The sequence below is a fragment of the Schistocerca piceifrons genome, chromosome X (assembly GCF_021461385.2).
Source record: "Schistocerca piceifrons isolate TAMUIC-IGC-003096 chromosome X, iqSchPice1.1, whole genome shotgun sequence".
Lineage (NCBI taxonomy): Eukaryota > Metazoa > Arthropoda > Insecta > Orthoptera > Acrididae > Schistocerca > Schistocerca piceifrons.
The window spans coordinates 1,697,591-1,715,176 of record NC_060149.1 but is presented as its reverse complement, the minus strand read 5'-3'; the positions used below and the strand labels follow the sequence as shown (position 1 = coordinate 1,715,176).

At 39.3% G+C, this 17,586-nt stretch overlaps 1 protein-coding gene across 6 annotated transcripts in view; it reads left to right on the top strand.

The window, feature by feature from the left end:
• Positions 1-17,586, top strand: part of LOC124721943 (biotin--protein ligase) — a 439,412-nt gene that overhangs the window by 376,790 nt on the left and 45,036 nt on the right. For all 6 annotated transcript variants that reach the window (XM_047247106.1, XM_047247104.1, XM_047247103.1 and 3 more), the window contains 2 exons: positions 6,098-6,311; positions 6,715-6,839. In XM_047247106.1, the coding sequence (XP_047103062.1) occupies positions 6,098-6,311; positions 6,715-6,839 (339 nt within the window). The remainder of the gene's footprint in view (positions 1-6,097; positions 6,312-6,714; positions 6,840-17,586) is intronic.

Below are 17,586 nucleotides of genomic sequence, written 5' to 3'. Positions count from 1 at the left end.
GAAGTTGCGGTACAGAAAATGGCTCAGAGATCACCAGTGTGTGTGTGTGTGTGTGTGTGTGTGTGTGTGTGTGTGTGTGTAATGAGTGAAGTGTTATGAAACAATGTGTGTATGGTGTGTGCAGTGACTGATAGTGAGATATGAGTGAACAATGTGGCATTACATTATTTAATAAGTTATTTGTAAAAAAAGTATTGTATACCAGGAGTAAATCTAATGATTGTCTCTAACTAGAAGTCTGTAAATATATGTGTATACAAATTTGATTATTTTAAATTGATCTAAATTTGTAAATACTTTTACATGTCCTATATCCTTGTAAAAAGCGATCTACAGGTTAATAAAGCTACTACTACTACTACTACTACTACTAACAACAAACACCATTCAGAAAAGAGAGCGTTGGATGTCATGCACAATGTAAAATACAGAATGGTCTGTAACAGCTCGTCAAAATTTTTAGAAGGTAACATGAATAATGTATGAACGTGCAAGCCTAGCACCATGAAGGTTTACAGGTGCACACTGGTGAGACACATGAAGAAGCAATGGTTAAATAGCAGATGAATAGGTTACAGGGAGGGCCTATAGATGACACGGAAGGTAGACAGGAGGAAATGAGTATTAATAATATCAATAGCAGAATGCTTTACAAGAAAAACGAAATGCTACAATATGTAGCACTTAAAAGATTGTCAGAGAAACATAAGAGAAATTATCATAAAAAGAAGCAATATAAAAAAGTGAAGGCTACAGATGATGCTCAGAGATTGTTGGAAGAAGTGCCAAAGCTGTAAAGCAAGCAATGGCAAACAAGTAGAATCAGCAAATGTACCTCCGTACACAAACAAGGAGTTTACATGACATGAAGGCCAAAGTTCTGAATGTGGTGAGTTGTTTACAATGAGTGAGGCACACATACAATTTAATGGTAAGTTACAGTGCTAGATCCAGTTATGTATTGAACACCTTCTGAAGATAAGAAAATCAATGAAAACAAGTTTTTCCTTTCATTAAGAATTTTGTTATTATTATGGTGCACATGGCCATAAATTTCTGTTTATTCCAGGATGTCCATAAGCGCAGCTTTCTTGATTTTAGGTGGAATCGTAAGATTATTTTCAGTATTAGTAACATTTTGACCTTCTGTGTGACATTATGTCCTACTATGAAGAGGTGGGAAGCAAAAATGGATATATCTTCTACATTCTTTTCTCCCTATTTCTGTATGTTTTTGTATCTGGTTTTAAAGTTTTTGCCCATTATAAAAAGATTATTGGTCAGTACATTATATTTTATATATACCTACAGTTGCAAAGTTGTCATGAAATTTTAATATTATGGGAAAGTAAATCACCTTTAGATGATATTCTGTTTTTGTATCAAGAATCTAATAATGACATCGATCTGTTAGCTCTTAAGATGAATGAACTTCACCCTAATATGAACTCAAACATCAGCAATATATATTGATTAACTAAGTAGATCTTTCTATTACCAGTGTTAATGAAAATCGTTCTTTTGATATCTGTCATTAGGCGTATTACGACAGATATCACTGTTTGCCAGAATTCAAGCCATCCAGTAAAACATAAAACAAAATGATTAGCAGAATACTCAGATTATGCTTAAATACTTATGAAATGAGCAAAGGACTGAATACCTTGTGCTATATTGCATCCAAAAGTGGTTTTCATTACTCCGTAGTTGCTGAGCTATATAATTCTAAATCTCATGCTCTTCAGAAACAACCAGCAAATATAGCTGTGATCCTGCAGAAACTTTTTATGGTAATGTTTAATACAAGTTCAATGTGTTGTTCTTAAAGTTCAATGTTAGATTCTTTCAAGACAATTAACACACTAGATCAGTTACTTGTAAATAATATTAAAACTAACAACAGCAAGTTTGCAACCACAGGTATACATAAATCCATTGTACTGACTACAGAGCTTTTTATATGAGCCAGACAGACATAAACTTAATAACCAGACACACCAAACTTACAAAAAATATGCCAAAGATAAATCCATCTTTTCTTCCTGTTTTATCACAGAAAAACACAATGTTACTAATATTGAAAATAAACTTACAATGTTGCATAAAATGTAGAAGACTGCCTATATAAACATCCTGGAAGAAATAGAAATTTGTAACTATGTGCACCATAATAAAAGCAACATTTTTTAATGAACAGGAAAACTTAAAAACAGTGTTTTTCTTTATGCTCTTCAGAATGTGTTCAGTATGTCGCAATGTAATTGAATCTAGCACTGTTACTCATCATTTCATATTATGTGGGCCTCACTTATTGTAAACAATAGGCAACATTCTTTACTTTAGGCTTCATTTTTCATTAACATTTGTTTTCATGCAGAGATAAATTTGCTGATTCTACATGTCTACCATCACTGGCTTTCCAGCCATGACTCTTCTTACATCAAGGATCTCAGAGTATTGTCTCTTTTACATCTACATACATTTTCCCCACAGAACCATATGTGGCGCAGTGGTTAGACACTGGACTCGCATTCGGGAGGACGACAGCTCAATCCCGCGTCCGGACATCCTGATTTAGGTTTTCTGTGATTTCCATAAATCGTTCCAGGCAAATGCCGGGATGGTTCCTTTGAAAGGGCACGGCCGACTTCCTTCCCCGTCCTTCCCTAATCCAATGAGACCGATGACCTCGCTGTCTGGTCTCCTTCCCCAAACAACCCAACCCCCCAACAGAACCATATGTTGCGTGGTGGAGGGTACTAGATACCATTACTAGTCATTCCCTTCCGTGTGAGCCCTAATTTCTTATCTTGTCATCATGTCTTATGCGAAATGGATGTTGGCAGCAATAGAATCTTTTAGCACTCAGCCACAAATGCTGGTTCTCTAAATGTTCTCAATAGTGTTTCATGAAAAGAATGTTGTCTTCCCTCCAGGAATTCCCGTTTGGTTCAAGGAGCATTTCCTTCCAGGATCTCCATTTTAGTTCAGTGAACATTTCTGGAATACTTGCTTGTTCATCAAACCTATAATTAACAAATCTAGCCTCCAAATTGCCTCAATGTTTTCCTTTAATCTGACCAAATTGGAATCCAAAGCACTCTAGTGGTACTCAGGAATGGGTTACACTAGTGTTCTATACGTGGTCTCCTTTATGGATGAGTTACACTTTCTTAAACTTCCTCCAGTGAACCAAAGTGAACCATTCATCTTCCCTACTACCAACATTAGATACTCATTCCACTTCATCTAGCTTTGTAGATTTACGCCTAGATATTTAATCAATGTGACTGTGTCATGCAGATTACCACTAATATTTTATTGAAACATTACAGTATTGTTTTCCCTATTCATCTACATTAACTTACATTTTTACACATTTAGAGTGTGTGCTCCTTGGGAGCTCAATGGCAAGGATGTGAGCACACGTTTAGAGAAAGCTGCTATTCATCACACCAAATACAAATTATCTCTGAGTCATCCTGTATCCTCCAATAGTCACTTAATGACAAAACTGTCCCATACACTGCAGCCTCATCAGCAGTCACGCATTGCTGCTCATCCTGTTATCAGATTGTTGATGTCTGTTGTCTTTACTTTTCTCGGATTACTGCTTTTTACAATGTCTTCTCTTCTGTTTCATTATAAATCTTTTTAAGTGTTACATATTGCTGTGTTTTTGTTTTACTTTTAAACATTCTGCTACTGATCTTAATATTTGCTTTCTCCCGTTCAGCTTCCATGTCCTCTATAGGCCCTCCCTGTAACCTGCTCCTCCCCTATTTAACTACTGCTTCTTCACGTGTCTCACCAGTCTGCACCTATGTACCTTAACAATGTCAGGCTTGCAGGTTCTTACATTATTCATGTCACCTTCTTAAAATTTTGATTGATGATTTGTTATACACCATTATTTATTTTATATTATGTATGTCATACTAAATTCTCTTGTGTGAATGATATTTCTTGCTACTGTATCTTTTTATGTAATTTGTTCCATGTGTACCTTGTTTATTAACATTGTTGTGTATCTTTACTCATATAGCCACTTAGTAGTGGTCCTGATGACTGAAACCGTGTCCTGGTGCTACAACTTAAATTTCAACTTGTGCTGTATTTTGTTTCAATTTAAATATTACAGTTGTGGATAACCTCTACCATCATGTGCAACATCCTAGACAAAAAATGCATTCGATAGAGTTTCTGTATTAAAGATTTCTAGTAAACAGAACTGAGTAAATTGTCAACAACATGAAGAAATCTTCATTTGTGGAAATAGCTTAGTATGTGCCCCCAAGGAAGTGTTATTGGAGTGTACTTCTAATGATTATATAAATACTTGGTGATTAGTGTTGGGAGCTGGGCACAGACAATACTGTTGTATACAGGGTGTTACAAAAAGGTACAGCCAAACTTTCAGGAAACATTCCTCACACACAAAGAAAGAAAATATGTTATATGGACATGTGTCCAGAAACACTTACTTTCCATGTTAGAGCTCATTTTATTACTTCTCTTCACTCACATTAATCATGGAATGGAAACACACAGCAACAGAACATACCAGCGTGACTTCAAACACTTTGTTACAGGAAATGTTCAAAATGTCCTCCGTTAGCGAGGATACATGCATCCACCTTCCGTCACATGGAATCCCTGATGCGCTGATGCAGCCCTAGAGAATGGCGTATTGTATCACAGCCGTCCACAATACGAGCACGAAGAGTCTCTACATTTGGTACCGGGATTGCGTAGACAAGAGCTTTCAAATGCCCCCATAAATGAAAGTCAAGAGGGTTGAGGTCAGGAATTAGTCCACCTCTTCCAATCCGTCGGTCACCGAATCTGTTGTTGAGAAGCGTACGAACACTTCGACTGAAATGTGCAGGAGCTCCATCGTGCATGAACCACATGTTGTGTCGTACTTGTAAAGGCACATGTTCTAGCAGCACAGGTAGAGTATCCCGTATGAAATCATGATAACGTGCTCCATTGAGCATAGGTGGAAGAACATGGGGCCCAATCGAGACATCACCAACAATGCCTGCCCAAACATTCACAGAAAATCTGTGTTGATGACATGATTGCACAATTGCGTGCGGATTCTCGTCAGCCCACACATGTTGATTCTGAAAATTTACAATTTGATCATCAGAATCGAGGACGTACAGTACATACTGACGAAACTAAAATGAGCTCTAACATGGAAATTAAGCGTTTCTGGACACATGTCCACATAACATCTTTTCTTCATTTGTGTGTGAGGAATGTTTCCTGAAAGTTTGGCCATACGTTTTTGTAACACCCTGTATATGTTTGTTGCAGTACCAGAAATTTTTTGTGAAGTGGAAGAAATGTGGAGGGTTGGCACTTAAACAAGATGGTTTGGTTAGAGTTTGATTCTAGATGTAGACCAATCATTGTATACCTACCCAACTGATCATTAAGTACGTTTACAAAGTTTCTAACATTAAAATCTTCCTAAAAGAAGAATGATCTAGGGAGCACCCTAAATTCTCTACATAACATTTCAAACTTACTGCATTATAGCTTTATTATGGCACTGCCATGCTTGTTGACCAAAAACTATTGCTTTGTGAATAAACTTGGTGCAAAGTAACAGAAAGTTTTATTGTCTAAGTATTATCATCATCTTATATGGTGTAAATTAAATTAATGCCCCACATAATACAATACTGTTGGTCCTGCTGGTTTAGTTGTAAGGCACGTGGCTGGAAACCAAAAATGCAAGGAACCAAATCCTCATTGGACCACATAATATTTCGGTGTACCTTTAAGTCAGTAGTCATCTCTCAATGATATGAAGGTGTGCCAGGAACAACATGGGGTTGAGGGTCTATGTTGACTGTAGCTCACCTTTCCTTGGGAGAATTACTGAGGTATGTCAGGGACATGAAAGATGCCAGAGTAGCACCCAATAGAAGGACTTGCACTAGGCCATGAGTTACACAGAATTACTACTACTACTACATTATACAATACTGAAGCTTTTGTTGTCTAGAGATCTCTGCATTAAAAGGACTACCTCACTTAAAACAAATCAACATTTATGACATTTGATTTATATTTGTTTTAGGTTGTGGTATTAATCTCAGTAATGAAGCTCCTACAACTTGTATCAATGCTCTTATAAATGAATACAACAAGCATGCTAATGAGACTATCCAGTTGCTGTCTCTAGAAAAGTATTTAGCAGGTGTTTTTAATAGGCTGGAGGAACTCCTGGAAAGAGTACAGAGTGGCAATATTACAGAGTTCCTTGATTTGTACTACACATACTGGCTTCACAGGTTTGTTATTGCAGCTAACATTTTTATAAATACTTCCTGAAAGTAAGAAATTATAATAAAATATTGGCATCTGCTTACAGAATGTAATATTTTTGTGTACTCACTCATAAACATTAAGTTTTACTATTCATGATCTTTCATTGTATTTCATTTCTCTAGTTTTAAGTTTTCGTAATAATCTGATGTCTGCTTATGCATGCAAGTTAAGGAGGTTGTTGGAATCACTTGAAAGCACCAACGCATAGTACAGTTATGATATTTTTGAATTAAGTGAAAACACCATTATCCATTTTTTACATAATTAGTAAATTTGTGCGCTATAGGGACCCTGTATAAAATAAATTACTCTATACCTAAACAGTCACCAATCCAGAGTTGAATTTAAACTGTTCTTATTTCACAGTGATGCTAAAATTACAGTAACTGATACTGATGGTGCCTGTCATGATGTTACTGTGCTGGGAATTGATGACTACGGTTTTATTGTTGTTCGAAACCATTTTGGAAATTGCTTCAGCGTACACCCAGGTGACAATTCATTTGATCTCTTTAGGGGTATGATAATTCCAAAACATTCAGTTCAATGACAGTGACTGAGTTTGTGATATGATAAAAGTATACGTACGTGATGTTATAATGTGACACTCCTGTGAACACCAAATAATACTTGTACGTTGCATAAATATATTAAAATATGTACATATTACTCTGTTGTATTTGTGATATAAATAAAGTGGCAATATTGTTAGGACTGTTTAAGAGTAAAATGAGTTTCTTTTGCATTAAGGAAAAGAAGTGCCACACCACATACACATTTGTGCTTTAACGAATTATTTGCGGCCAGGCATCTACAAGAAATTGTCCGTTCATCTATACCAGTCACTTATTTATTAAATAGAAGAAATGAAGTAAATGATCTCAACCCCTTTTTGTGATGCTGCAGAGAATCAAATTTAATATGGTCATTGAAATGCACACTACACCAAGCTGTTAGCACACACAATTCTGAAGCAATAATACAAAGAGACCAAAGTCATACTGTAACAGGGTGTATACGACGTGGGACAACCGGGAGATCCGGGAAAAACCCGGGAATTTTTTCATCCGGGAGAAAACCGAGAAAAACCCGGGAATTTTTTAGAATTCCGGGAATTTTTCATTGTTTTAGTTTTCAGCTAAATTTTTTTGATTTTGACTGGTAAGAACCAACACTCTAACAATGGATATTACTGTATCCCACTATTGCAGAATAATACTGCAGCAACAAAACATGAACGAGAGAAAAAAAAAAAACGAAAATAAAACTTAAGATGCAAAGGAAATGCGCCATATAGAACAATAAAACACAGTGCTCATATAAGCGTCTGCCAACAGCAAAGTTTGTCAATGGCTTTAGAAAGACTATGCAATGCTTCCTAACAACAAATTGCCTCCGATGAGCGTGACGTGACGACTGTTTAAATTAGATTCGTTTGAGCAGTGGCAGGCGGTCTCTTGCGCATGCGCAGTTGAGTCGCATATGAGTAGTACCTTCTTTCGCTTCTGGTTACAGAAGTACGGCTGGGCGCCACTACTTAATATTGCCACGGTTCGGAAATATAGTAAATCTGGCGCTGATGCCCAGAACAGTCTTGAGTTGTTGTGGGGAGATGGATCGTCTGCACGTGACCTGTGTTTATGTTCAGTTGTTTCCTCTTAGTTTATTGCTCTCACGTTAAATGATAGCAAACAGAGTTATCAAATGAATTAAAATATGTTCGCATAATTACGGAAGGCTAAAATATGTTATTAGTTTTAGATTTTATTTCCACCTTGCTGACAGTCAAGCATTAATCGCATTGCAGAACAATGAAGTTATTTTCGTCGGTTTGCTAAAGAGATTTGGCTTTCATTAATCTTTTCTGTTTTATTTGAAACGAAGTGTTTAATTTCACACTATTGGCTAGTTTCAACTATTCGCTGCCTTTCAAGTGCACGTATGGTATTATGCCATAATAAAGAACCAAACATGAGATAATACAGTACTAGTACTCCAAGAAAATTTACATACGAATCTGGACATACGAATGTGCATTTTAAGCCGAATTATGCAGTTCAGCATGGTTCACAAAATTCCGATGCTCTTGAAGTATCCTCTGATGTCTTGTTTCTTTTATGACATAATGTAAAATCTTTTAATGTTTTACACGTACGAACATATGGGTTTCCTGCATCGTCATAGCTGCGTAAGCGCGGTGATGCCTATTATCTGGCGCTGTCTTCCAACTGCTGAAACGAACCTATTTCTAACAGGTCGTAGGAAAATATTGCGAATAGTGGTTTGAGAAGCGTTACATTCAAACCAAATTTCCTTTCACGCAAGATGAACTATGTGCGAGAATGTACGATGAATTACTTAAATCACAAAACGTTTTACTCTCATTTAAAAATCACCTCTTTGAGGATGACCATTCAGAAGAATTTCGAGCCCAGAAGATCAAACATTTACGTCGTTATTAAAAATTTTACTGGCACATTTATGTGATGTATCTTAAAATGTAACACGCGCGAATAAGATCAACATTATATGTGGAAGCTTAGCTTCTCTTCCACCTTATTAATCTTAGAAACCAATATTATATGTGAATGCTATGTATATTAATTTAAACCGTGAACTTTTCTTATTTGTGTGTTCGCACTACTAAAGAGTGATCTTGCTACTGGCTTACTATATCACGTGTCCGCGCTGTCATCAGCTGGCGAGATCACGTGACAATGAGCTATGACTGGCTTACAAAATCGCCTCGCAAACTCGATTGCAATGCTTCGGAAAGTGACATGTGGTGTTTGGTGGAATTCAAATTTATACCTTCGTAATACGGAAATATGCAGCGTACATGTTGCTGCACATCAAAGGTCTTTCAAAACGTCGGTAGATAAAAACATAAACATTCAAGGAATTGATGAGTTTTACAGTACCGAGAAGAGTATACTGTCACTTAACACGGAGAAAGTGTATTTTCACCCGAGAGAAAGTGTATTTTTAACCGGGAAATCCGGGTTTGTTTTTTTTTTCCTTGTCCACATATACACCCTGTGTAATCATTTTTCAGCATTAATCAGTTGATAAAGAATTTTAAATTAGGAATCAGAGTGATCACTGAAATACAAGCAGTCAGTACTGATGTACTTCACAGTGACTACTGAACACGCAAGGTTAGAACTAGCTGCTGTTTGTGGATTGTGTCAGTGCCCTATTGCCTAGACTCCACACTTGATATCTCTTGGCAAACGCAACTCATGATCTGGACCTAGACAAAGCTCTGTGAAAATAAATAATGATGTGGCATTGCTGTGTGGGAGACTTAATGGAGTTGGAGGGGGAGCTGTTCAGCTATCTCGTTAAAATCATTCATTTCGACATACAACTTGACATCACTGCATATAAATGTTGTGTATTATACTTTTGAATTAAAGAAAACCACTCACCAAAAACCAGAACTGCCGAGTTGTCAATTGCCACATACAAAAAGAAAGAATACTTCCACTTCCTAGTTTTCATAGTAATCCTTTCACACACACACACACACACACACACACACACACACACACACACACACACACCTGTGCCCCTACATCATGGTGCCAGCTGTACTAACTGTGCTAATGCTGCATTTTGGCTGGTGAAGTGGTTGTGGTGAGGATAGTGTCGGCCAGGTTGGATAGAGGGAGAGAGAGGTGGGAGACAGGGAGAGGGATTGGGGTGTGTGGCTAGCAGGTATGTGGAGGTTTGCTAGCTAGGAATGTAGGAGGGGGGGTGGCAGGTATATGGGCTAGGCATGTGATGCATGATTGTAGTAGCCATTTGGGAGCACCACATGCTGCAGGTGATATGAGAAAGTGAATTTGGATGGAGTGATAGTATGAAGGAAGGGGAAACTGTTCGGTGGAGGGTGCGGGGCGGTGGGTTACCAGAGATTGATGCCAGGATGATTATGGGAGTGGAAGATGTGTTTTAAGGATAACTCCCACCTGTGTAGTTCAGAGAAACAGGTGGTGGAGGTTAGGATCCAGATGCCCAGGGTTATTGAGCAGGTGCTTGTTGTGCCAGTGCCACCGGGTGGTCAACTCTGTTCTTGGCAACAGTTTGGCAGTGGCCATTCATCCTTGTGTGCAGCTGCTTGGTAGTCACACTAACATAAAAAGTTGTACAGTTGTGACATTCACCTGCTATATTTCTTTGTTGGTAGTCCTCAGTGTCTACATACTGCGTTGTTATACTGGCTCAAAAATGGGTGGGGGGGGGGGGGGGGGGGGGGGGAGTTCAACACTGACTACTGTAAATGATGTAGCCGACAAGTGCACATTTGTGTTTCACAGTTATTTACTTTCACTGTTCACAACCCCCCCCCCCCCCTCCCAATATTACACAGTTAATATGGCCAGTTAACTATTGGCAAATTTTGATAAGCCTCATCAATACTCATAGTTTGCAGGCAAACATCAGCATACTGCTACAATAGTTTACTGTTTAATATCTGTGAGCAGTAAAACGCTAACCACACAGTCTTTCAAATAAATTGAGCAGACATTGTCATTGTTACAACACACAGCCTATTTGTGTTACACTTATTTCATACTTAAGTTGATGCATTGTTGTTGTTCTAACCAGCACAGGTTCCTCGTCTGAAAATAGGCTGTGGACCGACTGTCTCGGGACCAAAAATCGGGCCTTTATATAGCATCACAGTAATAGGTACTGAAACTATACATTGTTTGATGTTTAAGTAACAGAAATTACAATTAAAACATAACTCATTCAATTAACTGAATATATTGAAAAATTCTTTCTTTTTAACAGTTTCTTCTACTACAAGGGTTAAGCAGAATTATTTGTTTAAATGATGAAATTAACAGATATTGTTATACAAACAATACTTTTGACAAAACTGGTCATTACTTTGGAATTTATTAAGGGCTGGCTTTGCTAACATATATTCAAATAGAGCCAAATAGATACTTTAAGAATACTAATGGTTGTTCCTTCAAAGGTTTATAATTACTACAGAGTTTGTATTTGTTTGTAGTCAACAATACTATTTAAATGAAACAATTACTGATTTAACCCTGTAAAAAGCTATTAACTGGGATTAGTCAAAAAATAGAGAGGAAATTGATGACATACACCAAACTAAGCACAAAATTAGACCTGTCAGTATATTCCTCAAGAGTGAGGGCCAACCTTTCTCTTTTATGGAAATGCAGATTGTACTCATGTACATATGAACCATGGACCTTGCCGTTGGTGGGGAGGCTTGCATGCCTCAGCGATACAGATGGCCGTACCGTAGGTGCAACCACAACGAAGGGGTATCTGTTGAGTGGCAGGACAAACGTGTGATTCCTGAGGAGGGGCAGCAGCCTTTTCAGTAGTTGCAGGTGCAACAATCTGGACGATTGACTGACCTGGCCTTGTAACACTAACCAAAGCGGCCTTGCTGTGCTGGTACTGCGAACGGCTCAAAGCAAAGGGAAACTACAGCCGTAATTTTTCCCGAGGGCATGCAGCTTTACTGTATGGTTAAATGATGATGACGTCCTCTTGGGTAAAATAGTCCCCCATTTGGATCTGCGGGCAAGGACTACTCAAGAGGATGTCATTATCAGGAGAAAGAAAACTGGCGTTCTACGGATCAGAGCGTGGAATATCAGGTCCCTTAATCGGGCAGGTAGGTTAGAAAATTTAAAAAGGGAAATGGATAGGTTAAAGTTAGATATAGTGGGAATTAGTGAAGTTCAGTGGCAGGAGGAACAAGACTTTTGGTCGGGTGAATACAGGGTTATAAATACAAAATCAAATAGGGGTAATGCAGGAGTAGGTTTAATAATGAATAAAAAAAAATAGGAGTGCGGGTACGGTACTACAAACAGTATAGTGAACGCATTATTGTGGCCAAGATAGACATGGAGCCCACGCCTACTACAGTAGTACAAGTTTATATGTCAACTAGCTCTGCAGATGATGAAGAAATTGATGAAATGTACGATGAGGTAAAAGAAATTATTGAGGTAATGAAAGGAGACGAAAATTTAATAGTCATATGTGATTGGAATTCAAGAGTAGGAAAAGAGAGAGAAGGAAACATAGTTGGTGAATATGAATTGGGGCTAAGAAATGGAAGACGAAGCAGTCTGGTAGAATTTTGCACAGAGCATAACCTAATCATAGCTAACACATGGCTCAAGAATCATAAAAGAAGGTTGTATACATGGAAGAATCATGGAGATACTAGACAGTATCAGATAAATTATATAATGGTAAGACAGAGATTTAGGAACCAGGTTATAATTGTAAGACATTTCCAGGGGCAGATGTGGACTCTGACCACAATCTATTGGTTATGAACTGTAGATTAAAACTGAAGAAACTGCAAAAAGGTGGGAATTTAAGGAGATGGGACCTGGATAAACTGAAAGAACCAGAGGTTGTACAGAGTTTCAGGGAGAGCATAAGGGAACAATTAACAGGAATGGGGGAAAGAAATACAGTAGAATAAGAATAGGTACCTTTGAGAGATGAAATAGTGTAGGTAGCAGAGGATCAAGTAGGCAAAAAGACGAGGGCCAGTAGAAATCCTTTGGTGACAGAAGAAATATTGAATTTAATTGATGAAAGGAGAAAATATAAAAATGCAGTAAATGAAGCAGGCAAAAAAGAATACAAACATCTCAAAAATGAGATCGACAGGAAGCGCAAAATGGCTAAGCAGGGATGGCTAGAGGACAAATGTAAGGATGTAGAAGCCTATCTCACTGGGGTAAGATAGATACTGCCTACAGGAGAATTAAAGAGACCTTTGGAGAAAAGAGAACCACTTGTATGAATATCAAGAGCTCAGATGGAGACCCAGTTCTAACCAAAGAAGGGAAAGCAGAAAGGTGGAAGGAGTATATAGAGGGTCTATACAAGGGCGATGTACTTGAGGACAATACTATGGGACTGGAAGAGGATGTAGATGAAGATGAAAGGGGAGATACGATACTGCGTGAAGACAGAGCACTGAAAGAGCACTGAAAGACCTGAGTCGAAACAAGGCCCCAGGAGTAGACAACATTTACAGACAAATGGAAAAACTGGTAGAAGCCGACCTCGGGGAAGATAGTTTGGATTCCGTAGAAATATTGGAACATGTGAGGCAATACTGACCTTACGACTTATCTTAGAAGAAAGATTAAGGAAAGGCAAATCTACGTTTCTAACATTTGTAGACTTAGAGAAAGCTTTTGATGATGCTAACTGGAATACTCTCTTTCAAATTCTAAAGGTGGCAGGGGTAAAATACAGGGAGCGAAAGGCTATTTACAATTTGTACAGAAAGCAGATGGCAGTTATAAGAGTCGAGGGGCGTGAAAGGGAAGCAGTGGTTGGGAAGGTAGTGAGACAGGGTTGTAGTCTCTCCCTGATGTTATTCAATCTGTATATTGAGCAAGCAGTAAAGGAAACAAAAGAAAAATTCGGAGTTGGTATTAACATCCATGGAGAAGAAATAAAAACTTTGAGGTTCGCCGATGACATTAGAGGCAGCAAAGGACTTGGAAGAGCAGTTGACGGGATGGACAGTGTCTTGAGAGGAGGATATAAGATGAACATCAACAAAATCAAAACGAGGATAATGGAATGTAGTCGAATTAAGTCGGGTGATGCTGAGGGAATCGGATTAGGAAATGAGACACTTAAAGTAGTAAAGGAGTTTTGCTATTTGGGGAGCAAAATAACTGATGATGGTCGAAGGAGAGAGGATATAAAATGTAGACTTTCAATGGCAAGGAAAGCGTTTCTGAAGAAGACAAATTTGTTCACATCGAGTATAGATTTAAGTGTCAGGAAGTCGTTTCTGAAAGTATTTGTATGGAGTGTAGCCATGTATGGAAGTGAAACACGGACGATAAATAGTTTGAACAAGAAGAGAATAGAAGCTTTTGAAATGTGGTGCTACAGAAGAATGCTGAAGATTAGATGGGTAGATTACATAACTAATGAGGAGGTATTGAATAGAATTGGAGAGAAGAGCAGTTTGTGGCACAACTTGACAAGAAGAAGGGACCGGTTGCTATGACATTTTCTGAGGCATCAAAGGATCACAGATTTAGCATTGGAGGGCAGCGTGGAAGATAAAAATTGTAGAGGGAGACCAAGAGATGAATAAACTAAGCAGATTCAGAAGGATGTAGGTTGCAGTAAGTACTGGGAGATGAAGAAGCTTGCACAGGATAGAGCAGCATGGAGAGCTGAATCAAACCAGTCTCAGGACTGAAGACCACAACAACAACAACACATTAATGGTAATTATGCAAAAATTAAAATAAAGTGAATTTGAGGAGACAGATGGCAAAACAAGAGAGGACGTATAGAGATCCCAGCTTGCTTCGTCACACAGCATTCTCAGCAGAGTTGGTATATGACATGATTGCTTTCACTGGTGGCCTGGCCTCTGATAGGGGAGGATAAGCCTTCAGCAGTACTTTAGTAGGAGGTGCTGAGTGGGCGGATTGGGCAGGTCTTGTACCTTGGTGTGCCAGAAGGACATGATCCCTTTTGCAAGGGGTTTGGACTGGGAGTGGCATACAAATGGACTAGGATGTTGTGTAGGTTGATGCTGTATCTCACAGGCAGCTTGTAATAAGATTGTGTGCTTATGGAATATTGCCTCAGTTATGCAACTGGATTTGCAATTTCCTGTCAGAGAGTTCACAGTTCATAATAATTGACAGAATGCCATCAAGTAAAACTAATGTGATTTCTGGCCTTCCCCAGGGCACCATTATAGGCCCTCTGCTGTTTCTTACCTATATAAATGATTTAGGAGACACTCTGAGGAGCTTTCTTAGGTCATTTGCAGATGATGCTATTGTTTATCATCTAGTAAAATCATCAGAAAATAAAACCAAATGCAAAACGATTTAGATAAAATATCTGCATGATGTGAAAATTGGTACTTGACCCCAGATAATGAAAAGTGTGAGATCATCCACAAGATTGCTAAAAGGAATCCATTAAGTTTCGGGTACACGATAAATCACTCAAATGTAAAGTCTGTAAATTCAACTAAATACCTAGGAATTGCAGTTACAAACAATTTAAGTTGGAAAGAACATATAGAGAATGTTGTGGGAAATGTGAACCGAAGACTGCATTTTACTCGCAGAACACTTAGAAGATGCAGCAGATCTGCTAAAGAGACTGGAGTGCTGGTGTGTGGTGTGGGATCCTTACCAGAGGGGATTAACGGAGCACATCAAGCAAGTTCAAAGAAGGTCATCATGTTTTGTACTATTGAGAAATAGCAGCGAGAGCGTCACAGACTCGAGACAGGATTTGGGTTGAAAATTAGTGAAACAAAGGTGTTTTTCATTGTGGTGTGATCTACTCACAAAATTTCAATCGCCAGCTTTCTCCTCCAAATATGAAAATAATTTGTTACCACTGCCCTACATTGGGAGAAGCAATCATTGTAATAAAATAAGGGAAATCAGAGCTTGTACAGAGAGATATAGGTTTTTGTTTCTTCTGCACGCTGTTCGAGAATGGAATAATGGAGAATTAGTATGAAGGTAGTTCGATGAACCCTCTGGCAGGCACTTAAGTGTGATTTGCAGAGTAGTAATATAGATATAGATGATGTGGAGGTTGGGAGGGCAATGGATCACCACTTTAGGAGGGATGGGAAGGATCTTAGATAGAATGTCCCTCAGTTCAGGGCATGATGACAAATAATCAGAACCCTTGCAAAGGACATTTCTCACCTGTTCCAGTCCAGGATGATATTCGGTGGTGATGAGGACACTCCTTTGTAGTTGGTGGGAGGATTGGGACATTGTGAGGATATGGCACAAGAAATTTGCTTCTGGACTAGGTTTTGATGGTATTGCCTGTCTGTGAAGGCCTTCGTGTGGCCTTCTGCATACTGGACAAGGGAGTTCTCATCACTGCAGATATGTAGTCAACAGGTGGCTAGGCTATATGGGAAGCATTTTTTGTGTGAAAAGGATAACAGCCGTAAAAACAAATACTGTTGGTGGTTAGTGGGTTTAATGTGAGCTGACCACCCCCAAGAACCAGCTACAGAGGAGCGCTCCCATTGTCACCTTTTATCACCTTGTACTGGAACAACTGAACTATGGTCTTCACTAGGGCTTTGTGTTGTCTGTCATCATGCCCTGAAATGCTGCCCAAGATCCTTCCCACCCTTTCTAAAGTAGTGTTCTGTCATCCACCCAACATATAAAACATCCTATTTCATCCCTCTGCCATCACCATTCCCAAGCCCTTGCCATAGGGAACATATCCTTGCGGCAGACCAAGATGCAAAACCTGCCCAATCCACTCATCCAGCACCTCCCACTCCAGTCCTGTCACTGGCTTATCCTACCCCATCATAGGCCAGACCACCTGTGAAAGCAACTATGTCATATACCAACTTTGCAGCAAATATTACAGCTTTTTATGTATGTATGACTACTACAAAAAAGCTGTCAACCAAGATGAATGGCCACCGCCGAACTGTTGCCGACAACAAAGTTGACTGCCCGTGGCATAACATGCAGCTAAGCACAATATGCTTAGTTTCAATGGCTGCTTCACAACCCAAGCTGTCTGGATCCTTCCATCCATCACCAGTTTCTCTGAACTAAGCAGATGATCACAGGGGCCCATTGTCTCCGCACACTCCACCCAGCACTTTCCCCTTCCTCCGTCCTGTCATTTTCTTCCAATTCAAATCCACACTTCACCTTCAGCATGAGAAACCTCGATAGGGCGAGGCAGGTGACAGTGGAGAGGACGAAGGGCCCGGCGGCGAGGGCGTGATCATAGGTATGCTCGACGTGGGGAGCATGTGGTCACTCGACGGAGTACTTGAGACCGGAGTAGAGGGCGAGGTCGGAGGATAGCTCGACGATTGGAGCTGGAAGTCACTCGATCGAGTGTGTAAGTCCGACGTGGAGGGAGTGGTCAGAGCGTCGTGAGCCACAACAGTGAGTGGCGTGGTCGTGGCCTGAAGGGGGGGTAGAAGAAGGCTCGACATGAGCAGGCTTAAGTCTGTTGAGAGAGACTGTAACAGCTGAATATTTCATCTGGATGTCATAGGTGTTGGCTGAGCGCCGGAGGACTCAGTACGGGCTGGTATATGGAGGTTGGAGGGGTGCACAGACAGTGTCATCTCGGAGCATGACGTACTTGCAATTGTCCAGAGATTTCGGGACGTGAACCTTAAGGCGGGAATGACTGGCGGGCGGA